Source organism: Oncorhynchus keta, chromosome 2, assembly GCF_023373465.1.
Source record: "Oncorhynchus keta strain PuntledgeMale-10-30-2019 chromosome 2, Oket_V2, whole genome shotgun sequence".
Lineage (NCBI taxonomy): Eukaryota > Metazoa > Chordata > Actinopteri > Salmoniformes > Salmonidae > Oncorhynchus > Oncorhynchus keta.
In genome coordinates this window covers 14121565-14148480 of record NC_068422.1, presented here as the reverse complement: position 1 = coordinate 14148480, position 26916 = coordinate 14121565, and the positions used below count along the sequence as shown (strand labels likewise).

Sequence of the window (26916 nt, the reverse complement as noted above, 5' to 3'; positions counted from 1 at the left end):
GCAAATGCTGGTAAACATTCAAATACTTTTTTTTTTTAAATCACAAATTAAGTGCACTGTGCCTTTACTAGTCCTGTATTAGCGGAACGATATTCGCGAATTGAGTGCGGGAAAATATTTTTCCTCCTAAGACTACAAAATACACCATTCATTTTCCCCGTAGGCTTTGTTCAAACAACCATGGCGGAGGTAGTGCTTACAATAAGACACCATTACTATTTATCTTTATTGGAGAAGCAGTGTTTGCCTATCTTCATACTGTACAGTCTTTGATTTTAGCTTGCTTGCCAGCCTGGCTACGGTTGTCAGTTTTGTTAGCCACTAGCCATCTCGTTGCTACTACTAGCATCATGTTAGGTTGTTCTTGGTAGAATGGATTGTTGTAGCTAGGAAGTTAGCTACAACTCTTTGATAATCATTGATAACAAACAACATAGCTAATATATGTTTTGGTGATGGTAACTTCCATCTGGCCTAAGTGGTGTGTCAGACAGTCAGATCATTTGTTACTTCTCAACATGGACATGAGGTTGTTTGGTCATGTTCTTTACCCCCAGGAGTCCTTTTTCCAAAACATAGACACCCTACAGAAGCATGGAATTGTGAGTATATCTGAAAACAATGTCAAGGACAGTCGTTAGACAGCGCTGACACTTGACAGAGTGTATAATATGTTATAGATACTTAGTCATGGGTTGGTAGATAGACCAACTCAAGATTACACCTCAAAACTAATAAGTAAACCCCCCTCCCTCTCTCTCCATTCTCTCCCACTACCACCCCTCACTCTCTCTCCTCTCCATCCCTCCCACCCTCCCTCCATCCATACAGAATATGGCAGATTTAAAGAAGCTGAAGTCTGGGTATTTGCATAGTGAAGGGGATCCAGATGACCACACGCAAAGCCCTGTGTAACATCAAGGGCCTTTCAGAGGCCAAGGTGGACAAGATCAAAGAAGCTGCTGGGAAAATGCTGGTGAGAGACTCACCTGAGTCTACTTCAGAATAGGGGACTTTGATTTTTCATGATTAGTTTTGTTGTCAACAATGTAAAAAAAAAAACATTTATTCAATGTAAGACAAACTCAAAATCCTGTTGCAGCTGGTCGCCAAGTATGTTGAATACATTTTTAGTTTAGACCAAAGGTTTCCTGACAGCATTTGAATACAGTGTGAAGAGGAAACAATTGTTCCGCGTCAACACTGGAAGCATAGAGTTTGAGTGGAGATTCGCCACATGCTCATATGATCATAACTTTTTATAGTAATACATTTTAAGTACTCCAATTTTTCTCTTCTGATCCGTCTGTCTTCAGTAAACTACTTGGGGGAGGTATGGAGAGCATGGTAATCACTGAGGCATTTGGAGGTGAGCTCTGTGGGTCCCCCAGTCAAAGATATGATAAATCTCATGCTCATGATGTATAAGACAAGAAGTTAAGGCCCAATTGCTAACATTAACCTGAACTGAGTCAGATATAAAACATGTTCTCTTTTTTTCATACTTTCATAGTAAATGTTTAGTCCCTCAGTTTCGGACAGGCAAGACCCAGCTCTCACACACTGTGGTATGTGAATGGCTGAGGGGTATTTTCGGTAGTCCCAGTTAGGTTGTACTGTATTGGAAGTCAGGTTTCAGAAATATTCAGATATTATTACATTGGTTCTTGTCATTTAGTCCGTGTCTCTGTTGTTCTCCAGTCACAGCCCAGCTTCCTGGAGAGGATGGCTACACAGGAGGAAAAGTAATCTTCATCGACACAGAGAACACTTTGTATCCTAATTTACCTGAGCTCTAATCTATAAAGTCAAATTTGCATCAGTTTAAAATCACCCTTACCTTTGCAAGTATTTCTGAGGATACAGGGTCATAAGGGGTCATCAGCCAATAGTCTCTTATGAAATCCTGTGCTTTCCTTAACCTGATGTGACCCTCTAGTCGTCCAGACAGGCTGAAGGCCATAGCAAACAGGTTCAACGTGGACCATGATGCTGTGTTGGATAATGTGTTATACGCCCGAGCCTACACCAGTAAGACATCTAACTTACTCATTAAACAGTACCTCTCTATCATTACTGTCACGTTCTGTTCTTTTGTATTTTCTTTGTTTTAGTGTGGTCAGGGCGTGAGTTGTGTGGGCAGTCTATGTTTTCTGTTTCTATGTGGGGTTTCTTGTTTGGCCTGATATGGTTCTCAGAGGCAGGTGTTAGTCATTGTCTCTGATTGGGAACCATATTTAGGTAGCCTGTTTTCTTTTGGGGTTTGTGGGTGGTTATTTTACATTTTTGTGTGTCTGCACCAGATAGAACTGTTTTGGTTGTCACTTTGTTGTATTTTTTTTTTTTAAGTGTTCAGTTTTCCATTAAAAAGATGAACACTAACCACGCTGCGCTTTGGTCCTCTCTATCTCCAGACGACAACCGTTACAATTACTGCCTAAACCTGAACATATTGTCTGAGAAAAGCTGTTTCACAAAGTTAGATAGAAATGTTAAGTATACATTTTGAGTCTGTTTGTACATTTTTTACTGTATACATTTTAGGATAATTTCTGTGTTTTCTAATGGGTACTTATGACATCAGAGGATAAGGCTTTTGTATGGTTTGGACCATGCATCTTGGACTTACTCTACTGCACTACTATGTCCCTAATTAGGTTTCAACTTCAGGTGAACACCAGATGGAGCTGTTGGATTTTGTGGCGGCCAAATTCCACGAGGAGGGAGGCATCTTCAAAATTCTGGTATTAAATGAAAATTAAAATATAAACAACATCACCTTTCATATTGTTTTATGTTAGAAGTTGACACTAAGAAAAAAATACTATCACTGTACTTATATTTCGGTAAAACTTTAGTTAATGTCGACAGATATAATGCATTATTATGTGTAATAAGCATTTATAATATCTTGTGTCTCTGTTTTTTTTTCCATTCCTGCCCTCAGATCATAGACTCCATCATGGCTCTGTTCCGGGTAGATTTCTCTGGCCGAGGGGAGCTGGCAGAGAGACAACAGAAGCTGGCCCAGATGCTCTCGTCTGCAGAAGGTCTCTGAAGGTCTGGCCACAGCTCTTGCAGATTTATATGGGAACTATGGAAATAATAGATGTACATCGCAGCAGAATAACTCTGCAGAATAACTCTTGAATTTTGCATAAACCTTGGATTGATGGAGATGGGATATATATATTTTTTAAATATTAATTTGTACATATTGATATTAATGTCTTCCTTTCTCCTCTCCCTAGAGTACAACGTTGCAGTGTTTGTCACCAATCAGATGACTGCAGACCCTGGAGCTGGGATGTCGTAAGTGACTAGCCTGATGTAGGGACTAGGGTTCGGTTTGGAATTGGACGGAAACTCACTCACTTGGCTAAATTTCTAACAGATTTTGGCCTGTAATTCTAATCTGAGTGTTTCTCTTGTCTCTGTCAGGTTCCAAGCTGATCCCAAAAAGCCGATTGGAGGGCACATCCTGGTGCATGCGTCCACCACACAAATCAGCTTGAGGAAAGGATGTGGAGAGTTGAGAATCGGCAAGATATTTGACATGTAATTTGTCTTAAAGTTCACTTACTCAATATATGTTGTTCTCATTATTCCTTTGTAATAAATCATTGTAAAGAAGTTGTCAAATATGATTTTCTCACCTATAGAGAAAGATCTTCCTCCTCTCGTAGATTCATTATTTTCCATGGTCTCCTGCAGTCCTGATATGCCTGAGAACGAGGCCACTTTCACTCCGGGGGGAATTGCTGATGCCAAAGAGTGAAAGACCCTCATGGATTCACCATTGGGCAGCTTTTTTCAAATCATAACTAATTTGAATACTTATACTGTTTATCTGTACTATTTAATGTTAGATTTTTTGTTGTTGTTGAGTTTAGTAAAATTAAGGATGTGTATACTGTTTTTAATGTTCATATTTACCGGTTTACAGAGTGGCGATAGACCGCTTAACGTTCAACCTCACCTTCCAGAATGCATTGTTCTGTAGTTCCAGGGTTACCCCCTCGAGGAGCCCTCCTAGTGGTTCGTTGTGGAACTGTGGGTTTTACGTCTCTCTCGTCGGTCTCGTCTCGGTGAGACACCGGCTCACCATATGCCTCCCAAAACAAGACACAGTGAAGCATCGAGAATTATTTTAACATAAGTAGGAAGATAACAGAACGGACATCAAGCCAGGTGCGTTATTCACAGTCAAGCCAGCTAGCTAGCTTAGCTAACTCTGCCATGGACCCGCGAGACACAGCCCCGGATTCGTGGGAGCAGGAGGAGGATGCCGAGGCCCGAGACGCCGCGGGACTCCAGTCCGCTCTCGCCGCTCTCAACGTCAATGCCAAGCCGTTTGTCCCGAATGTCAACGCGGCGGTGTTTGTACCGACCTTCTTTCAAAGCAGCCTCACGGAAATCCCAATACTCGACGGTCACGGTAGGTTACTGTGTGATGTTGTGGAGTGTTGTAATAACGGGATTTTGACAGCTGCTCCTAGCTAGATAACGTTAGCTATCTTGGGGTTGTAACGTTAGCTAAGCAAGCTCACTAGACCAGTATGATACTGCTCAACTCTAATGTGACTGTTTTAACATGATGGTGCAACATTTATAGCTAGGCCTACAGCTCATGATGCTATTATTATTGTTAAGCCATCACCCATAACGTTACTGGATTCATATTCCAAAACCTCCAATGTCCATTTAATGCCAATGATAAACGCAACAACTTGTCTCTTCACAGGTGCTGAGACAGTTGCCAGCATGGAGCTGTCAGAAACAGTTGGTATGTGTTTTGTGTTTATTACTATATTATTATGGAGCTAACTATTCTTCCATCTTTTACTTCCCTTTGCCACTCAGGTGTGTTGTACTTTACACAATGTTATTTTTTTGGACAGTCAGACGGTATCAGATTGTTTGTTGAAGATGTGTATCACAGTCTTTTTTAAAAACCTTTAGGTTTCAATCTTTATTTTTTACCTGCAGAAGGTTGCCTTGCCAACTCCCACCCAACTCATTCCAGAAGAGATTACAAATGTCCGTCAGTCAATATTGTCTACCATTCAGACATTGAAACATCTCTTAAGGCCTACTGCTCACTGGGAGGTAGCCTAGGCCTGAAGGCCAGTTCTGGGAGACATAACAAGGTCCAACTGGGAGGGTTGGCAGGCTCGCACTCCCAACATGCACATCTATAGCATGATGCAACATCACAGGCCTATGCCTAAAAACTAGTACACTGGAACATGTGGAAACAGAGGATATGACGTTTGTTAGACTGGTATAACCAAATCGAGCAGTCCAGTTGTTGTATTTTCAGGGAATGTTGCTGTAGAGGTACTGTGTTCACCAGCCCTATATATGTTTTACATTTGGCCAGAGAACACTGCCGCTGTGCACATCTACTCAGGTTACATACGCCTGATTTATCTGTTAGTGTGACACCTGGCTGAAACTGTAGCCTGCCAGAGAGAGAGAGGACACGAGGGGAAGTGAGTTCTGAGTGACTGTTGATACCCTATAATGTCTAAATTGAATTATTATTTTTTGAAATGTTTACAAAGTCATTAAAAATGAAAAGCTGAAATTTCTTGAGTCAATAAGTGTTACGACTCGTTGGGAGAAGGAGACCAAGGCGCAGCGTGGTAGGCGTACATCGTATTTTTATTGATGACACCAAAAAACAAAATGACAACAAAAAATGAAAGCAAACAGTTCTGTCAGGCACAGACACTAAACAGAAAATAAGATCCCACAACTGAAATTGGGGGGAAAGGGCTACCTAAGTTTGATCCCCAATCAGAGACAACAATAGACAGCTGCCTCTGATTGGAAACCACACTCTGCCAAAAACAAAGAAATAGAGAACAAAGAATGCCCACCCAAATCACACCCTGACCTAAAAAAAACCATGGAGAATAACAAGGATCTCTAAGGTCAGGGCGTGACAATAAGTATTCAACCCTTTTGTTATTGCAAGACTAAAATAAGTTCTGGAGTAAAAATGTGCTTAACAAGTCACATAATAAGTTGCATGGATTCACTCTGTGTGCAATAATAGTGGTAGTAGTTTTGGAATTGTTAGTTAGATTACTTGTTGGTTATTACTGCATTGTCGGAACTAGAAGCACAAGCATTTCGCTACACTCGCATTAACATCTGCTAACCATGTGTATGTGACAAATTAAAATTTGATTTGATTTAGTGTTTTTAAAAATGTTTTATTTATAAAAGTTTACCCCGTTTTCTCTCGAATTTCATGGTATCCAATTGTTTTAGTAGCTACTATCTTGTCTCATCGCTACAACTCCCGCACTGCTTCTTAACACAGTGCCTATCCAACCCGGAAGCCAGCCGCACCAATGTGTCGGAGGAAACATTGTGCACCTGGCAACCTTGGTTAGAGTGCACTGCGCCCGGCCCGCCACAGGAGTCTCGGGTGCGTGATGAGACAGGGACATCCCTACCGGCCAACCCCTCCCTAACCCGGACGACGCTAGGCCAATTGTGCGTCGCCCCACGGACCTCCCGATCGCGGCCGGTTACGACAGAGCCTGGGCGCGAACCCAGAGTCTCTGGTGGCACAGCTGGCGCTGCAGTACAGCGCCCTTAACCACTGCGCCACCCGGAAGACGCAATAATAGTGTTAAACATAATTTTTGAATAACTACCTCATCTCTGTACTACATACATGCATACCATTATTTGTAAGGTCCCTCAGTTGAGCAGTGAATTTCTAACACCGATTCAACCACAAAGACCAGGGAGGTTTTCCAATACATTGCAAAAAAGGGGACCTGTTGGTACATGTTGAAAAGAAGCCGACATTGAATATCCCTTTGAGCGTGTTGAAGTTATTAATTACACTTTGGATGGTGTATGAATACATCCAGTCACTTCAAAGTAACAGGCATCCTTCCGAACTCAGTTGCCAGAGAGGAATGAAACCTCTCAGGGATTTTACCATGAGGCCGATGGTGACAGAGTTAGAGTTTAATGGTTGTGATAGGAGAAAACTGAGGATGGTTCAACAATCTTGTAATTACTCCACAATACTAACCTAAATATGAGAGTGAAAGGAAGGAAGCCTGTACAGAATAAAAATATCCCAAAACATGCATCCTGTTTGCAATAAGGCACTAAAGTAAAACTGCAAAAAATGTGGCAAAGAAATGAACTTTATGTCCTGAATATAAAGTGATATGTTTGAGACAAATCCAACACAACACATCACTCTTCATATTTTCAAGTATGGTGGTGACTCCATCATGTTATGGGTATGCTTGTCATTGGCAAGTTTTTTAGGATAAAAATAAATGGAATAGAGCTAAGTGCAGGTAAAATCCAAGAGGATGGTTTAGTCTGCTTTCCAACAGACACTGGGAGACATATTCACATTTCAGCAGAACAATAGGCCAAATATACACCGCTCAAAAAAATAAAGGGAACACTTAAACAACACAATGTAACTCCAAGTCAATCACACTTCTGTGAAATCATACTGTCCATTTAAGAAGCAACACTGATTGACAAATTGCACATGCTGTTGTGCAAATGGAATAGACAACAGGTGGAAATTATAGGCAATTAGCAAGACACCCCCAATAAAGGAGTGGTTCTGCAGGTGATAACCACAGACCACTTCTCAGTTCCTATGCTTCCTGGCTGATGTTTTGGTCACTTTTGAATGCTGGCGGTGCTTTCACTCTAGTGGTAACATGAGACGGAGTCTACAACCCACACAAGTGGCTCAGGTAGTGCAGCTCATCCAGGATGGCACATCAATGCGAGCTGTGGCAAGAAGGCTTGCTGTGTCTGTCAGCGTAGTGTCCAGAGCATGGAGGTGCTACCAGGAGACAGGCCAGTACATCAGGAGACGTGGAGGAGGCTGTAGGAGGGCAACAACCCAGCAGCAGGACCGCTACCTCCGCCTTTGTGAAAGGAGGAGCAGGACGAGCACTGCCAGAGCCCTGCAAAATGACCTCCAGCGGGCCACAAATGTGCATATGTCTGCTCAAACGGTCAGAAACAGACTACGTGAGGGTGGTATGAGGGCCCGATGTCCACAGGTGGGGGTTGTGCTTACAGCCCAACACCGTGCAGGACGTTTGGCATTTGCCAGAGAACACCAAGATTGGCAAATTCTCCACTGGCGCCCTGTGGTCTTCACAGATGAAAGCAGGTTCACACTGAGCACATGTGACAGACGTGACAGAGTCTGGAGACGCCGTGGAGAACGTTCTGCTGCCTGCAACATCCTCCAGCATGACCGGTTTGGCGGTGGGTCAGTCATGGTGTGGGGTGGCATTTCTTTGGGGGGGCCGCCCATCCCTCCATGTGCTCGCCAGAGGTAGCCTGACTGCCATTCAGTACCGAGATGAGATCCTCAGACCCCTTGTGAGACCATATGCTGGTGCGGTTGGCCCTGGGTTCCTCCTAATGCAAGACAATGCTAGACCTCATGTGGCTGGAGTGTGTCAGCAGTTCCTGCAAGAGGAAGGCATTGATGCTATGGACTGGCCCGCCCGTTCCCCAGTCCTGAATCCAATTGAGTACATCTGGGACATCATGTCTCGCTCCATCCACCAATGCCGCGTTGCACCACAGACTGTCCAGGAGTTGGCGGATGCTTTAGTCCAGGTCTGGGAGGAGATCCCTCAGGAGACCATCCGCCACCTCATCAGGAGCATGCACAGGCGTTGTAGGGAGGTCATACAGGCACATGGAGGCCACACACACTACTGAGCCTCATTTTGACTTGTTTTATGGACATTACATCAAAGTTGGATCAGCCTGTAGTGTGGTTTTCCACTTTAATTTTGAGTGTGACTCCAAATCCAGACCTCCATGGGTTGATAAATTTGATTTCCATGGATAATTTTTGCGTGATTTTTGTTGTCAGCATATTCAACTATATAAAGAAAAAAATATTTAATAAGAATATTTCATTCATTCAGATCTAGGATGTGTTATTTTAGTGTTCCCTATATTTTTTTGAGCCGTGTACATTGGAGTTGCTTACGAAGACCACATTGAATGTTCTTGATTGGTCTGGTTACAGTTTTGACTTAAATCGGTTTGAAAATCTATGTCAAGACTGGAAAATGGCTCTCTAGCAATGGACAGCTGTCATCGCTGCAAAAGTTGATTCTAACATGTATTTACTCAAGGGTGTGAATACTTATGTAAATGAGATTGCTAGAATTTCTAAAAACGTTTTCACTTTGTCATTGTGGGGTATTTTGTGTAGATGGGTGAGAAGGTTTTATTACATTAATTTTGAATTCAGGCTGTAACACAACACAGTGTGGAATAAGTCAAGGGGTATGAATCCTTTCTGAAGGCACTGTAGGTGACCACAACTCTGTAATAAATGTGTAATAAGCCAATTTCTGTGTTATAGTGTATGAGGTCAGAGATCAAAGAGCATTGTTTGAAGAGAACCTGCAGTCACCGTGCAGTTCCGCACACAGTTTAGATCAACAGTGTGCCGGTACTCTCCTCTCTGTTCACAAGTTATCTCATGTACCCATCATGCACCTGTGAAATCTGCTGGATGTGCGGACTACCTTCAACAAAAGATCATTGTTTCATGGTCTACATCAGTGGTAAACAAGTGCTGCTTTTGTCCTTTAGCTCCAGTGGAGAACGGAGGAGGGACAGAAGCAGACATGATGGTGGAGGTGGAGACGTGGGAGCAGAAAGAGGAGCCCGGGGAAGGAGAACCAGGAGGAGGGGGAGCCCTGGGAGGAGAGGGGGGTTCCAGTGAGGTGGTGCAGGGAAAGGAGGAGGAGATGATGGAAGAGGAAGAGGAGGAGGAGCTGCCCATGCTCAAAGTAATACCCCTCCCACCAGACGCCCCGAAGAAGGAGCATGTGAATGTGGTGTTCATCGGGCATGTGGGTGCGTTCCTACTGTATACTCTTACCTCATGGTCTTCTTTCCTACATCATTTTTTAAATTCATGGTGTGCAAGTGCAATTTCTAACAGCAAGTGCTGTTAAATTGTCTGTATTCATTTGGATTGAAGACCAGTTTTCTTTTTTTCAGATGCTGGTAAATCAACTATTGGAGGTCAGATCATGTGAGTAATAACATGGTTATCAATAACTATTCCTAGTTTCAGGTTACTGAAGATGGCTTAACATTTTCTTCTACGGTTTGATATTGCTACTAATGCCATGGCTATCTAGAAATAAAATGTTCTCTCCTATATTCATCAGATCAGGCAATCTCTGTTTATCTTTCTTATTGGAGGTATTTGACAGGAATGGTGGAGAAAAGAACCCTGGAGAAATATGAAAGAGAAGCCAAAGAAAAGAACAGAGAAACATGGTGAGTTTACCTTCTGATGTGACTAGATTCAGTTATGTATATGCTTGGAAATAATAAAAATGACTGAAAAATGTTTTCATATGACTTTTTCATCTTGTATCCATATCTTGCTTGCCAGGTACCTGTCCTGGGCTCTGGACACCAACCAGGAGGAGAGAGACAAGGGGAAGACGGTGGAGGTGGGGAGAGCCTACTTTGAGACAGAGAAAAAGCACTTTACTATCCTGGATGCCCCCGGCCACAAAAGCTTTGTCCCCAACATGATCGGTGGGGCGTCACAGGCTGACCTGGCAGTGCTGGTGAGTTTCCCCAAACAATGCTTAGTGGAAGGCATTTCACTGGCCACTTTTCATATCTGCTGCGTTGAGGCAAAACAGGCCCCTGTGTCCCTGTTAGTTGTATCGTTGCCAGTAGACAAGTTGACTGAGACTGCATTTGTTTAGCAATGGATTTTGTGTGATAAGAAGAGGACTGACATAACTATATCATGAGAATATTTTTTAACATGCATTCTAGTTCTGAAAAGTCTACACAGTAGATCATGTACAGTACCTGTAAGGTATACCCCAGTACCCTAGTGTTTATCATTATCTTCTGCACCCTAAGCTAGTCTAACGTAACCCTATGTTGTGGTCAGGTGATCTCAGCCAGAAAAGGAGAGTTTGAGACAGGCTTTGAGAAGGGAGGTCAGACGCGGGAGCACGCCATGCTGGCCAAGACGGCTGGAGTCAAACACCTCATCGTCCTCGTCAACAAGATGGACGACCCCACTGTCAACTGGAGCTTGGAAAGGTCAGTCAGTACAATGTACAGTGCATTCGAAAGTATTAAGACCCCTTGACATTGTTCACATTTTGTTACATTTCAGCCTTATTCTAAAATGGATTAAATATATTTTTTTAATCAATCTACACAATACCCCATAATTACAAAGCGAAACAGGTTTTAAAAAGAGATACCTTATTTACATAAGTATTCAAACCCTTTGCTATGAACCTCAAAATTGAGCTCAGGTGAGTCCTGTTTCCTTTGATCATCCTTGAGATGTTTCTACAACTTGATTGGAGTACATCTGTGGTAAATTCAATTGATTGGACATGATTTGGAAAGCACACACCTAGCTACAGTGGGGCAAAAAAGTATTTAGTCAGCCACCAATTGTACAAGTTCTCCCACTTAAAAAGATGAGAGGCCTGTAATTTTCATCATAGGTACACTTCAACTATGACAGACAAAATGAGAGAGAAGAAATCCAGAAAATCACATTGTAGGATTTTTAATGAATTTATTTGCAAATTATGGTGGAAAATAAGTATTTGGTCAATAACAAAAGTTTATCTCAATACTTTGTTATATACCCTTTGTTGGCAATGACAGAGGTCAAACGTTTTCTGCGATGTCAATTTACTATAATTACGACCGGGAATACGTCTTTCCCGAAGCGGCTCCTTTGTTCAGACCTTCACCCTGGACATGCGATCTCATCTGAAGCCGACCCAAAACGTGGTCGCAGCAGGAGAGGCAGACTGAATGGCCTACTGGTCAGACTTAGAAGGCGAGGACACCATCCACCGCTTCAGAGCATATTACTCGCCAATCTCTAGATAACAATGCGGACGAAATTAGGGCACGAGTTGCCTTTCAGAGATTCTAACATTCTCCGTTTCATGGAAACATGGCTCACTCGGGATATGTTGTCAGAGTCGGTACAGCCACCTGTTTCTATATGCATCAAGTCGACCGAAACAAATATTTCTCTGGTAAGAAGACGTGCATGGGTGTATGCCTTATAATTAACGACTCATGGTGAAATCACAAAAACATACAGGAACTCAAGTTTTTTTTGTTCCGGGTAGCCTCAGACAATAACATTGACGTATACGCTGGCTCGGTGAGTGAGTTTATTAGCAAGTGAATCGGAGATGTCATTCCCTCTGTGACCATTAACCTTCCCTAACCAGAAACCGTGGATTGATGGCAGCATTCGCGCAAAACTGAAAGTGCGAACCACCGCTTTTAATCATGGCAAGGCAACTGGAAACACGACCGAATACAAACAGTACAGCTTTTCCCTCCTCAAGGCAATCAAACAAGCAAAGCGTCAGTATAGAGACAAAGTAGAGTCGTAATTCAACGACTCAAACACGAGACGTATGTGGCAAAGTCTACAGTCAATCACGGATTACAGTCAATCACGGATTACAAAAAGAAAACCAGCTCCTTTTCCGGACACAGACGTCTTGCTTCCAGACAAATTAAACAACTTCTTTGCTCACAATACAGTGTCACTGACACGACCCGCTACCAAAGACTGTGGGCTCTCCTTCTCCGTGGCCAACGTGAGTAAAAGATTTAAACTTGTTAACCCTCGCAAGCCTGCCGGCCCAGACGGCTTCCCTACACGCGTCCTCAGAGCATGCGCAGACCAGCTGGCCGGTGTATTTACGGACATATTCAATCTCTCCCTATCCCAGTCTGTTGTCGCCACATGCTTCAAGATGGCCACCATTGTTCCTGTTCCCAAGAAAGCCAAGGTAACTGAACTAAATGACTATTTCCTCATTGTACTCACTTCTGTCATCATGAAGTGCTTTGAGAGACTAGTCAAGGACCATATCACCTCCACCCTACCTGATACCCTAGACCCACCCTAGACCCACCCTAGACCCACAATAGGTCCACTGACAATGCAATCACACTGCACACTGCCCTATCCCATCTGGACAAGAGGAATACCTATGTAAGAATGCTGTTCATTGACTACAGCTCAGCATTTAACACCATAGTACCATCTAAACTCGTCATTAAGCTCGAGACCCTGGGTCTCGACCCCGCCCTGTGCAACTGGGTCCTGGACTTTCTGACAAAGATGGGACCGACAGACAGAAACTGTTTTTCAGTCTCTAGGCCATCAGACTGTTAAACAGCCATAGCTAACATAGAGAAGCTGCTGCCAACATACAGACTGAAATCTCTGGCCACTTAAATAAAATAATAAAGATATCACTAGTCACTTTAAATAACAGCACTTTAATAATGTTTACATATCCAACGTTACTCATCTCATATGTACAGTTGAAGTCGGAAGTTTACATACACCTTGGCCAAATACATTTAAACTCAGTTTTTCACAATTCCTGACATTTATTCCTAGTAAACATTTCCTGTCTTAGGTCAATTAGGAACACCACTTTATTTTAAGAATGTGAAATGTCAGAATAATAGTAGTGAGCAATTTATTTGAGCTTTTATTTCTTTCATCACATTCCCAGTGGGTCAGAAGTTTACATACACTCAATTAGTATTTGGTAGCATTGCCTTTAAATTGTTTAACTTGGGTCAAATGTTTAGGGTAGCCTTCCACAATCTTCCCACAATTAGTAGTGTGAATTTTGGCCCATTCCTCCTGACAGAGCTGGTGTAACTGAGTCAGGTTGGTAGGCTTCCTTGCTCGCTTTTTCAGTTGTGCCCACACATTTTCTATGGGATTGAGGTCAGGGCTTTTGTGATGGCCACTCCAATATCTTGACTTTGTTGTCCTTAAGCCATTTTACCACAACTTTGGAAGTATGCTTGGGGTCATTATCCATTTGGAAGACCCATTTGCGACCAAGCTTTGACTTCCTGACTGATGTCTTGAGATGTTGCTTCAATATATCCACATAATTTTCCTCTCATGATGCCATCTATTTTGTGAAGTGCACCAATCCCTCCTGCAGCAAGGCACCCCCACAACATGATGCTGCCAACCCGTGCTTCACGGTTGGGATGGTTTTCTTTGGATTGCAAGCCTCCCCCTTTTGCCTCCAAACGTAACAATGGTTATTATGGCCAAACAGTTCTATTTATGTATCATCAGACCAGAGGACATTTCAAGTACGACATTTATCCAAAAAGTATGATCTTTGTCCCCATGTGCAGTTGCAAACCGTAGTCTGGCTTTTTTATGGTGGTTTTAGAGCAGTGGCTTTTTCCTTGCTGAGCGGCCTTTCAGGTTATGTCGATATTTGGACTTTTACTGTGGATATAGATACTTTTGTACCTGTTTCCTCCAGCATCTTCACAAGGTCCTTTGCTGTTCTTCTGGGATTGATTTGCACTTTTCTCACCAAAGTCTGTTCATCTCTAGGAGACAGAACGCGTCTCCTTCCTGAGTGGTATGACGGCTGCACGGTCCCATGGTGTTTATCCTTGCGTATTATTGTTTGTACAGATGAACGTGGCACCTTCAGGCGTTTGGAAATTGCTCCCAAGGATGAACCAGACTTGTGGAGGTCTACAATTCTTTTTCTGAAGTCTTGGCTAATTTCTTTTGATTTTCCCATAATGTCAAGCAAAGAGGCACTGAGTTTGATGGTAGGCCTTGAAATACATCCACAGATACACCTCTAATTGACTCAGGTTCATTGACATCACTTATCAGAATCTTCTAAAGCCATGACATCATTTTCTGGATTTCTCCAAGCTGTTTAAAGGCACAGTCAACTTAGTGTATGTAATCTTCTGACCCACTGGAATTGTGATACAGTGGCCAGATGGAAGCCACCTCTCATGACATGACAGCCCGCTTGGAGTTTTCCAAAAGGCAAAAGATTCTCTGATCTGATGAAACCAAGATTTAACTCTTTGACCTGAATGCCAAGTGTCACGTCTGGAGGAAACCTGCCACCATACCTATGGTGGAGGCAGCATCATGCTGTGGGGATGTTATGCCAGCTGCAGGAACTGGAAGACTAGTCAGGACTGAGGGAAAGATGAACGGAGCAAAGTACAGAGAGATCCTTGATGAAAACCTGCTCCAGAGGACTCAGGACCTAAGACTGGTGTGAAGGTTCACCTTTCAACAGGACAACGACCCTAAGCACACAGCCAAGACAACGCAGGAGTGGCCAAGTCTCTGAATGTTCTTGAGTGGCCCAGCCAGAGCCCGGACTTCAACCCGATCGAACGTCTTTGGAGAGACCTTAAAGTAGCTGTGCAGCAACGCTCCCCATCCACCTGACAATGCTTGAGAGGATCTGCAGAGAAGAATGGAATAAACTCACCAAATACAGGTGTGCCAAGCTTGTAGCGTCATACCCCAAAATACTTGAGGCTGTAATCACTGCTAAAGGTGCTTCAACAAAGTACTGAGTAAGGGGTCTGAATACTTATGTAAATGTGTTATTTCAGTTTTTATTTGTAATACATTTGCAAACATTTCTACAAACCTGTTTTCGCTTTGTCATTATGGGGTATTGTGTGTAGATTGATTTAAAAAAAAGATCTGATCCATTTTAGAATAAGGTTCTAATGTAAAAAATGTGGAAGAATTCAATGGTTTCCCGAATGCACTGTATGTACAGGCATCTTATTAGTGAGAGCCAAATGCAGTCTCTACAGTTTCCCATCTAATGTGTTGTTTGACCCTCATGCTGCATGGCTGGTTATGACAGACAGTCATAGAATAGTAAAGATATAAAAATGGAGATTGTGTTCCTCAATTAGTCAACATTGTAACATTAATATTGATATTTAACACAGTAAAATACCCCATCCTCCTCCCTCTCCACCACAGGTATGAGGAATGTAAAGAGAAGTTGGTGCCATTTCTGAAGAAGGTGGGCTTCAACCCAAAGAAGGACATCTACTTCATGCCTTGCTCTGGGCTGACGGGAGCCAACCTAAAGGAGCCCATAGAGGAGTGCACATGGTACACGTAAGTCAACCTCCCCTCAGTTCTCTGCAGAATGTACATGTAAGTCAACCTCGCCTCAGTTCCCTGCAGAAAGTACACGTAAATCAACCTCCACTCAGTTCTCTGCAGAAAGTACAGTTGAAGTCAGAAGTTTACATACACTTAGGTTGGAATCATTAACTCGTTTTTCGACCACTCCAAAAATGTATTGTTAACAAACTATAGTTTTGGCAAGTCGGTTAGGACATCTACTTTGTGCATGACACAAGTAATTTTTCCAACAATTGTTTATAGAAAGATTATTTCACTTATAATTCCCTGTATCACAATTCCAGTGGGTTAGACGTTTACATACTCTAAGTTGACTGTGCCTTTAAACAGCTTGGAACATTCCAGGAAATTATGTCATGGCTTTAGAAGCTTCTGATAGGCTAATTGACATAATTTGAGTCAATTGGAGGTGTACCTGTGGATGTATTTCAAGGCCTACCTTGAAACTCAGTGCCTCTTTGCTTGACATCATAGGAAAATCAAGAGAAATCAGCCAAGAACTCAGAGAAATTGTCGACCTCCACAAGTCTGATTCATCCTTGGGAGCAATTTCCAAATGCCTGAAGGTACCACGTTCATCTGCACAAACAATAGTATGCAAGTATAAACACCATCGGACCATGCAGCTATCATACTGCTCAGGAAGGAGACATGTTCTGTCTCCTAGAGATGGACGTACTTTAGTGTGAAAAGTACAAATCAATCCCAGAACAACAGCAAAGGACTTTGTGAAGATGCTGAAGGAAACGGGTACAAAAGTATCTATATCCACAGTAAAACGAGTCCTATATCAACATAACCTGAAAGGCCGCTCAGCAAGGAAGAAACCACTGGTCCAAAAACGCCATGAAAAAGCCAGACTATGGTTTGCAACTGCATATGGGGACAAAGATTGTACTTTTTGGAGAAATGTCCTCCGGTCTGATGAAACAAAAATAGAACTGTTTGGCCATAATGACCATCATTATGTTTGGAGGGAAAAGGGGGAGGCTTGCAAGCCGAAGAACACCATCCCAACCGTGAAGCACGGGGGTGGCAGCATCATGTTGTGGGGGGGTGCTTTGATGCAAGAGGGACTGGTGCACTTCACAAAATAGATTGCATTATGAGGGGGAAAATTATGTGAATATATTGAAGCAACATCTCAAGACATCAGTCAGGAGTTTAAAGCTTGGTTGCAAATGGGTCTTCCAAATAGACAATGACCCCAAGCATACTTCCAAAGTTGTGGCAAAATTGCTTAAGGACAACAAAGTCAAGATATTGGAGTGGCCATCACGAAGCCCTGACCTCAATCCTATAGAAAATGTGTGGGCAAAACTGAAATAAGCGTGGGCCAAAATTGACCCAACTTATTGTGGGAAGCTTGTGGAAGGCTACCTGAAACGTTTTACCCAAGTTAAACAATTTAAAGGCAATGCTACCAAATACTAATTGAGTGTATGTCAACTTCTGACCCACTGGGAATGTGATAAAATGAATAAAAGCTGAAATAAGTCATTCAACTATTATTCTGACATTTCACATTCTTAACTGACCTAAAACTGAATTTGAACTAGGATTAAATGTCAGGAATTGTGAAAAACTGAGTTTAAATGTATAGGGCCAAGGTGTATGTAAACTTCCGACTTCAACTGTACACGAAAGTTAATCCCTCTTGGGGTGCTGAGTGGCGGTTGCTTGTCAAGTCTTTATTTTCATAACAGTCCATCAAATCAATGTATATTTTTTTCCTCCTCCATAAAACAGCTCTGCTAACTTCTATGAAGCTATCAAAGTTCTCTCTGTCCCCATAATAATTGATAATCCATAAATGTATTATTAGAAAAGATAATAATTGATTGTCCCAGTCGTTCTTCATTGCCAGGGGGTTGCCATTCATCCCACATCTGGACAGCCTGCCAAGCTTCAACAGAATCACAGATGGCCCTGTCAGATTACCCATCGTAGACAAATACAAGGTGAGCTCAACTGCTGTCATGAGTTATACCAGTTACATATCTCTAGCTCTGTATTGCACTCAACGGCATAACTTGCATAATTTTTAACCACTCCATCTTATTCTGTAGTAATTAATAATCCATTATGAATACATTATCTGAGTTTGACAATGGCTTATGAAATGACTGCTAAACGACAAAGATAATGCAGCACTGTGCAGCTGCTACCTACACACACACTGGCCTTCTCACATCACATCCAGATGAGGCCCTTTGTTCCATTCTGGGTGTCCTTCCAAGTCCTCCCTACTGTAGCCAAGGACAGCAGAGCACAGCCATTTTCTCCACAAGATAATTTAGCTTTCTGGCACCGGTTTCACCAGCAGGTGTTTTGGAACAGGTTAGAAGGAAGGAAATTATATTGTATAGCTTTCTCAGCAGGTCTTCCGCACATACACACACACTGCTGTGGTTGTGTAAGAGGGGTGTTATGAAACCCAGGAGCTCTAACTAGATCTGCTATTCAGTTGATATAATGGGATTACGGTCCAGTTAATTGGCGGCTGGTTAGGTTGTTAGACTAGCTGGCAGTGGGGATCAACAGCTTAGCGCTAGACGGTAGTACACTCAATGAAGTCATCTTAGGTGGGAGCATAGAAGAGAAAAGAAACAACCATTGTAATTGACTAGACAGAATCCGTTTTAGTTTTTTAAAATTCATTCAATATAAGTGCTAATTTTCTATGGTAACCTGGTGTGAGCACAATCCGTAGTAAACTGCAGTGTCCTTCCTAACCCTTAGTACCACTTCCTTTAACTGAGGGGGGTGTTGATGAGCATTTATCTCTGCTAATACAGGAGTAATAAAGGCCTAGTTCACTAATTTTGTGGATTTAAGCACCATCAGAACCCCTACTTCCCGAGCCAAAAAGGTGAAAGATCTTTCTGTGCCCTTAAGCAAGGCACTTAACCCTAATTGCTCCAGGGTTGCTGTTGATAATGACAGACCCTGGCTGTGACCCCACTCTCCGAGGTTTACAAAAACCTCTTAGATCGGAGTAGAGGATGAGAAAGGAAACAAAGGAAGTAGTGTAATAATACAATCTTCTTTAACTTGTAGTAAGTAAGTAGCTTTGAGCCGGACCGGCTCATAGGGGCAGGAGCCTATCTTCTGTTTCTGTAGCGTGAGGCAGCTTGACGTACATGTTCAACAGCCCCTGGACAGGACACTAGTCTACCGCAGGACCTTCCCCCCCAAACTATCTCCTAAATGTTGAGTGCCGAGCAGAGATTCATAGGGTACCATTTTTACAGTCTGTGGTATGACTCAGCTGGGGATTGATCTCCCAATCTCAGGGTGGACACTCTAACCACAAGGCCACTGACTATAACTGGTAGAATAACCTTTAACCTGCTCTTGGTGGTGCTCTGTGTTCAGGATATGGGCACTGTGATCCTGGGGAAGCTGGAATCTGGGTTCATTGCCAAAGCCCAGCAGCTGGTCATGATGCCTAACAGGGTAAGGCTCTCCATAGGTCATTCATCTGTCCTGGAGAGTATACATTACACAAGTGTACAGGAGACCCTTTTACAATTTACATGTACTTTTTAATTCCTTTGGCAGATGCTCTGCAGAAAAACGTCTGCTAAATAATTTATCTTTAAATTGTGAAAGTGACTTCAGACTTCCAACATTACCATGCACTTCAGGTTTGGATTCTCCAACATGTACGCATCTGTTTTAAATACTTTACTTCAGGTTCTAATGTTATATTTCCCTTCCCAGCCCCAGTTTATCTTGCGATTTTAAGATTACTAATATATTACTTGTTGTATAACAAACACTGAGTGCACAAAACATTAAGAACAACTTCCTAATATTGATTAGCACCCCCTTTTGCCCTCAGAACAGCCTCAATTCATTGGGGCATGGACTCTACAAGGAGTTGAAAGCGTTCCACAGGGATGCTGGCTCATGTTGATTCCATTACATTACATTACATTTAAGTCATTTAGCAGACTTACAAATTGGTGCATTCACCTTATGACATCCAGTGGAACAGCCACTTTACAATAGTGCATCTACATCTTTTAAGGGGGGTGAGAAGGATTACTTTATCCTATCCTAAGCATTCCTTAAAGAGGTGGGGTTTCAGGTGTCTCCGGAAGGTGGTGATTGACTCCGCTGTCCTGGCGTCGTGAGGGAGTTTGTTCCACCATTGGGGGGCCAGAGCAGCGAACAGTTTTGACTGGGCTGAGCGGGAACTGTACTTCCTCAGTGGTAGGGAGGCGAGCAGGCCAGAGGTGGATGAACGCAGTGCCCTTGTTTGGGTGTAGGGCCTGATCAGAGCCTGGAGGTACTGAGGTGCCGTTCCCCTCACAGCTCCGTAGGCAAGCACCATGGTCTTGTAGCGGATGCGAGCTTCAACTGGAAGCCAGTGGAGAGAGCGGAGGAGCGGGGTGACGTGAGAGAACTTGGGAAGGTTGAACACCAGACGGGCTGCGGCGTTCTGGATGAGTTGTAGGGGTTTAATGGCACAGGCAGGGAGCCCAGCCAACAGCGAGTTGCAGTAATCCAGACGGGAGATGACAAGTGCCTGGATTAGGACCTGCGCTGCTTCCTGTGTGAGGCAGGGTCGTACTCTGCGGATGTTGTAGAGCATGAACCTACAGGAACGGGCCACCGCCTTGATGTTAGTTGAGAACGACAGGGTGTTGTCCAGGATCACGCCAAGGTTCTTAGCGCTCTGGGAGGAGGACACAATGGAGTTGTCAACCGTGATGGCGAGATCATGGAACGGGCAGTCCTTCCCGGGAGGAAGAGCAGCTCCGTCTTGCCGAGGTTCAGCTTGAGGTGGTGATCCGTCATCCACACTGATATGTCTGCCAGACATGCAGAGATGCGATTCGCCACCTGGTCATCAGAAGGGGGAAAGGAGAAGATGAATTGTGTGTCGTCTGCATAGCAATGATAGGAGAGACCATGTGAGGTTATGACAGAGCCAAGTGACTTGGTGTATAGCGAGAATAGGAGAGGGCCTAGAACAGAGCCCTGGGGGACACCAGTGGTGAGAGCGCGTGGTGAGGAGACAGATTCTCGCCACGCCACCTGGTAGGAGCGACCTGTCAGGTAGGACGCAATCCAAGCGTGGGCCGCGCCGGAGATGCCCAACTCGGAGAGGGTGGAGAGGAGGATCTGATGGTTCACAGTATCGAAGGCAGCCGATAGGTCTAGAAGGATGAGAGCAGAGGAGAGAGAGTTAGCTTTAGCAGTGCGGAGCGCCTCCGTGATACAGAGAAGAGCAGTCTCAGTTGAATGACTAGTCTTGAAACCTGACTGATTTGGATCAAGAAGGTCATTCTGAGAGAGATAGCGGGAGAGCTGGCCAAGGACGGCACGTTCAAGAGTTTTGGAGAGAAAAGAAAGAAGGGATACTGGTCTGTAGTTGTTGACATCGGAGGGATCGAGTGTAGGTTTTTTCAGAAGGGGTGCAACTCTCGCTCTCTTGAAGACGGAAGGGACGTAGCCAGCGGTCAGGGATGAGTTGATGAGCGAGGTGAGGTAAGGGAGAAGGTCTCCGGAAATGGTCTGGAGAAGAGAGGAGGGGATAGGGTCAAGCGGGCAGGTTGTTGGGCGGCCGGCCGTCACAAGACGCGAGATTTCATCTGGAGATAGAGGGGAGAAAGAGGTCAGAGCACAGGGAAGGGCAGTGTGAGCAGAACCAGCGGTGTCGTTTGACTTAGCAAACGAGGATCGGATGTCGTCGACCTTCTTTTCAAAATGGTTGACGAAGTCATCTGCAGAGAGGGGGGAGGGGGAGGAGGATTCAGGAGGGAGGAGAAGGTGGCAAAGAGCTTCCTAGGGTTAGAGGCAGATGCTTGGAATTTAGAGTGGTAGAAAGTGGCTTTAGCAGCAGAGACAGAGGAGGAAAATGTAGAGAGGAGGGAGTGAAAGGATGCCAGGTCCGCAGGGAGGCGAGTTTTCCTCCATTTCCGCTCGGCTGCCCGGGAGCCCTGCTCTGTGAGCTCGCAATGAGTCGTCGAGCCACGGAGCGGGAGGGGAGGACCGAGCCGGCCTAGAGGATAGGGGACATAGAGAGTCAAAGGATGCAGAAAGGGAGGAGAGGAGGGTTGAGGAGGCAGAATCAGGAGATAGGTTGGAGAAGGTTTGAGCAGAGGGAAGAGATGATAGGATGGAAGAGGAGAGAGTAGCGGGGGAGAGAGAGCGAAGGTTGGGACGGCGCGATACCATCCGAGTAGGGGCAGTGTGGGAAGTGTTGGATGAGAGCGAGAGGGAAAAGGATACAAGGTAGTGGTCGGAGACTTGGAGGGGAGTTGCAATGAGGTTAGTGGAAGAACAGCATCTAGTAAAGATGAGGTCGAGCGTATTGCCTGCCTTGTGAGTAGGGGGGGAAGGTGAGAGGGTGAGGTCAAAAGAGGAGAGGAGTGGAAAGAAGGAGGCAGAGAGGAATGAGTCAAAGGTAGACGTGGGGAGGTTAAAGTCACCCAGAACTGTGAGAGGTGAGCCGTCCTCAGGAAAGGTTCTTCTGTTAACTAGATATTTTTTGTTGTTATTCTTTGTAAGCTAGCTAGCTTCTTCCAGGAGAGTCCCTAGCAACTGCTTAGCAACAAGTAAACAATTCTGCTAGCAATTCAGCTAGCTAAGATAACTGTACAATTTTATGAAAAATAGTTACTTTTCAAAAGCCTGTCTTTTTTTGGTTTGTTCCTTCCATTCCAATGCTTCTCATAGTTGTCAAGTTGGCTGGATGTCCTTTGGGTGGTGGACCATTCTTGATACACACAAACTGTTGAGTGTGAAAACCCAGCAGCGTTGCAGTTCTTGACACACTCAAACTGGTGCACCTGGCACCTACTACCATACCCTGTTCAAAGGATCTTAAATCTGTTTTGCCCATTCACCCTCCGAATGGCACACATACACAATCCATGTCTCAATTGTCTCAAGGCTTAAAAATCCTTCTTTAACCTGTCTCCTCCCTTTCATCTACACTGATTTGAAGTGGATTTAGTGACATCAATAAGGGATAATAGTTTTTGTTTTGTATACTCGGTGTATATACAGCACTATGATACATGTGATGTGTTATCCCCACCCCCAGCACACAGTGGAGGTGCTGAGCCTGCTGTCTGACGAGGTGGAGACAGATGAAGCTGTTCCTGGAGAGAACTTGAAGCTAAGGCTGAAGGGCATCGAGGAGGAGGAGATCCTGCCTGGCTTCATCCTCTGTAATGCTGAGAACCTCTGCCACTCCGGACGCACTTTTGACGCTCAGGTAGGCTACGTTCCTTAGGACATGACTACGGTCATTTTAGATCGGTTGGTAGAGCATGGCGCTTGCAATGCCAGGATAGTGGGTTCCATTCCCGGACCACCCGTATGTAAAATGTACAGTGTATGCACACATGACTGTAAATTGCTTTGGATAAAAGCTTCTGCTAAATACATGGCATATGTTATCATTGTCTAGGATTAGTTTACAAAGATACACTGCATCAGGGAAATGCTAAATGATAGCGATGGTAGGTTGGGTTGACTAAATACAGTTGAAGTTGGAAGTGTACATACACTTAGGTTGGAGTCATTAAAACTTGTTTTTCAACCACTCCACAAATTTCTTGTTAACAAACTATAGTTTTGCCAAGTCGGTTAGGACATCTACTTTGTGCATGACACAAGTCATTTTTACAACAATTGTTTACAGACAGATTATTTCATTTATAATCCAGTGTGTCAGAAGATTACATACACTAAATTGACTGTGCCTTTAAACAGCTTGGAAAATTCTAGAAAATGATGCCATGGCTTTAGATGCTTCTGATAGGCTAATTGACATCATTGAGTCAATTGGAGGTGTATCTGTGGATGTATTTCAAGGCCTACCTTCATACTCAGTGCCTCTTTGCTTGACATCATGGGAAAATCAAAGGAAATCAGCCAAGACCTCAGGAAAAACAATTGAAGACCTCCACGAGTCTGGTTCATCCTTGGGAGCAATTTCCAAATGCCTGAAGGTACCACGTTCATCTGTACAAACTATAGTACGCAAGTATAAACACCATCGGACCGTGAAGCACGGGGGTGGCAGCATCATGTTGTGGGGGTGCTTTGCTGCAGGAGGGACTGGCGCACTTCACAAAATAGATAGCATCATAATGAGGAAAATTATGTGAATATATTGAAGTAACATCAAGACATCAGTCAGGAAGTTAAATCTTGGTCGCAAATGGGTCTTCCAAATGGACAAAGACCCCAAGCATACTTCCAAAGTTGTGGCAAAATAGCTTAACTTCTTGACGCAACCCATCCCGTTAGCGGGATAATTTTCATCACCACCCGCTGCACCAAATTCAAATTAAATTACTAAACATATTTAATGTTCATGAAATCACAAGTGCAATATAGCAAAACACACCGTAGCTTGTTGTTAATCCACCTGGCGTGTCAGATTTCAATACAGCTTTTCGGCGAAAGCATAACAAGCGTTTATGTAAGAACATCTCTCTCAGTAGACAAAATATTACAAACACCTAGCAGCCAAGTAGATTGGTCACGAAAGTCAGAAAAGCAATAGATTAAATTGTTTACCTTTGATGATCTTCAGACGTTTTCACTCACGAGCCCCCCAGTTACACAATAAATGTTCCTTTTGTTCCATAAAGATTATTTTTTATATCCAAAATACCTCATTTGTTTGGTGCGTTATTTTCAGAAATCCACAGGCTCGAGCGGTCACAACGGGGCATGTGTCTAAACTATGTCTAAAGACTGACACCTTGAGGAAGTGATTGGAAAAGGAATCTGGTTGACATCCCTTTAAATGGAGCGAAGGCAGGCTATGGAACATGGAGCTTTCAAAATAGATGCCACTTCCTGGTTTGATTTTCCTCAGGGTTTCGCCTGCAATATCAGTTATTTTATACTCGCAGACAATATTTTGACAGTTTTGGAAACTTTAGAGTGTTTTCTATCCTAATCTGACAATTATATGCATATTCTAGTTTCTGGGCCTGAGAAATAGGCAGTTTCATATGGGTATGTTTTTCATCCAAAAATCAGAATACTGCCCCCTACACTCAACAAGTTAAGGACAACTAAGTCAAGGTATTGGAGTGGCCATCACAATATCCTGACGACAATCCTATAGAAAATGTGTGGGCAGAACTGAAAAAGCATGTGCGAGCAAGGAGGCCTACAAATCTGACTCAGTTACACCAGCTCTTCCAGGAGGAATGGGCCAAAATTCACCCAATTTATTGTGGGAAGCTTGTGGAAGGCTACATGACACGTTTGACCCGAGAAACAATTTAAAGACAATGCTACCAAATACTAATTGAGTGTATGTAAACTTCTGACCCACTGGGAACGTGATGAAAGAAATAAAAGCTGAAATCATTCTCTCTACTATTATTCTGACATTTCACATTCTTAAAATAAAGTGGTGATCCAAACTGACCTAAGACAGGGAATTTTTACTAGAATTAAATGTCAGGAATTGTGAAAAACTGAGTTTAAATTTATTTGGCCAAGGTATATGTAAACTTCTGACTTCAACTGTATGTAGACTCCAGTACTTATCTTTTTTAAATACTTTGTTTTCAGATTGTCATCATTGAGCATAAATCCATCATCTGCCCAGGTTACAACGCAGTCCTACACATCCACACCTGTATTGAAGAAGTACAAATCACAGTGAGTTAATAAGTTACATTAACTTGTTAACAACCCCTAACCTTATCACAGTGAGTTACTCAGTTACATTAGCTTGTTAACGTCTCCTAACCCAACCGGGTCTCTATCCAAGAATAGCCTACCCACCACAGGTATCTTCTCTGTCAGTGAATAATGTTCATTAGTAAATAAACCTGTATTCAAGTCAATTCTCTCCTCAGGCCTTAATCTGTCTAGTGGACAAGAAGACCGGTGAGAAGAGCAAGACGCGACCTCGCTTTGTCAAACAGGACCAGGTGTGCATCGCCCGGCTACGTTGTGCTGGAACCATCTGCCTCGAGACCTTCAAAGACTTCCCACAGATGGGGAGGTTCACCCTACGAGATGAAGGTTGTGTGTGTGTGTTCCTGTGGGATTGTTTTATACCATGTTTTGTTTCTATTGATGAAATAGGAGAAAGCTTTAAACAACAAAACCAGTGGCAAATGGAGTATTAAAGGTTTTTATAAGTATGGAATTGTCTCCCTTTTCAGGAAAAACCATTGCTATTGGCAAAGTGCTGAAGCTGGTACCAGAGAAGGACTAATGTGAAGCAGCATGGAATCCTGGGACAGTTGTCATGAAAGAGGAGGAAGCTGCTGACGCCTACCTAGCCAGCCACCCCCTCTTACATACCACACTATCTGTTGAAGATGAGGAGGAGAACAAATCATGTTTGAAAATAAAGAAGAAACTTTAAAAAGTGACTGAATCAGTTTTTATGATGAACAATGTTAATGAAAGACAAGTCCAGTGTGTCAGCTTTCTCATATTGAGAGCTCAGCTATGCCACTAATGTAGCCACTACCCTTTCCCAGGCCAATCTCACTCTGTGCTGGTCCACCTTTTGTTTTGGAAATGGGAATGTATGCGTTGTTACTTCGTTTGGAAAGGAAGGGACTAGCGTTGCATCCGGTTGCATCACGTTTGGACCATAATTAGCTTGTTATACGCATTCAAATCCAAAATATTATACCAAAATTGTAATATTTTGGTTGTAGGTATTGCCATACCAAAATCCTAATCTGGTATGTTCACACGCACACAATCAAACAAACATGGTTCCTGTTGTGAACGTGTGTTGTCATGTTACCAATCAACAACAATGAAAATAAAGTATCAAACTGAGAGAAATTAAAGGCTCTGTTTTTCTCCATTTCTTATAATATTCATTTGGC

At 43.3% G+C, this 26916-nt stretch overlaps 1 protein-coding gene and 1 pseudogene across 1 annotated transcript; both read left to right on the top strand.

The window, feature by feature from the left end:
• The first annotated feature begins 99 nt into the window (after positions 1 to 99).
• On the top strand, positions 100 to 3819 carry LOC118372414 (meiotic recombination protein DMC1/LIM15 homolog; annotated as a pseudogene).
• A 249-nt stretch (positions 3820 to 4068) lies between these two features.
• On the top strand, positions 4069 to 26877 carry LOC118372413 (eukaryotic peptide chain release factor GTP-binding subunit ERF3A-like). The gene is made up of 14 exons (XM_035758275.2): positions 4069 to 4438; positions 4745 to 4786; positions 9640 to 9906; positions 10054 to 10087; positions 10261 to 10338; positions 10457 to 10637; positions 10976 to 11130; positions 15896 to 16036; positions 17934 to 18027; positions 19445 to 19525; positions 23130 to 23303; positions 25631 to 25720; positions 25921 to 26089; positions 26233 to 26877. The coding sequence occupies exons 1-14, from the start codon at positions 4240 to 4242 to the stop codon at positions 26283 to 26285; spliced, it is 1758 nt and encodes a 585-aa protein (XP_035614168.1). The 5' UTR covers positions 4069 to 4239; the 3' UTR covers positions 26286 to 26877.
• Positions 26878 to 26916: the final 39 nt, after the last annotated feature.

Excerpts from the sequence above, each read along its gene's own strand:
- LOC118372413 (XM_035758275.2), top strand. The coding sequence starts at position 4,240 with ATGGACCCGCGAGACACAGCCCCGGATTCGTGGGAGCAGGAGGAGGAT. Across the intron at positions 4,439-4,744 it reads CCCAATACTCGACGGTCACG|GTGCTGAGACAGTTGCCAGC; the intron begins GTAGGTTACTGT and ends GTCTCTTCACAG. Across the intron at positions 10,339-10,456 it reads GAAAAGAACAGAGAAACATG|GTACCTGTCCTGGGCTCTGG; the intron begins GTGAGTTTACCT and ends CTTGCTTGCCAG.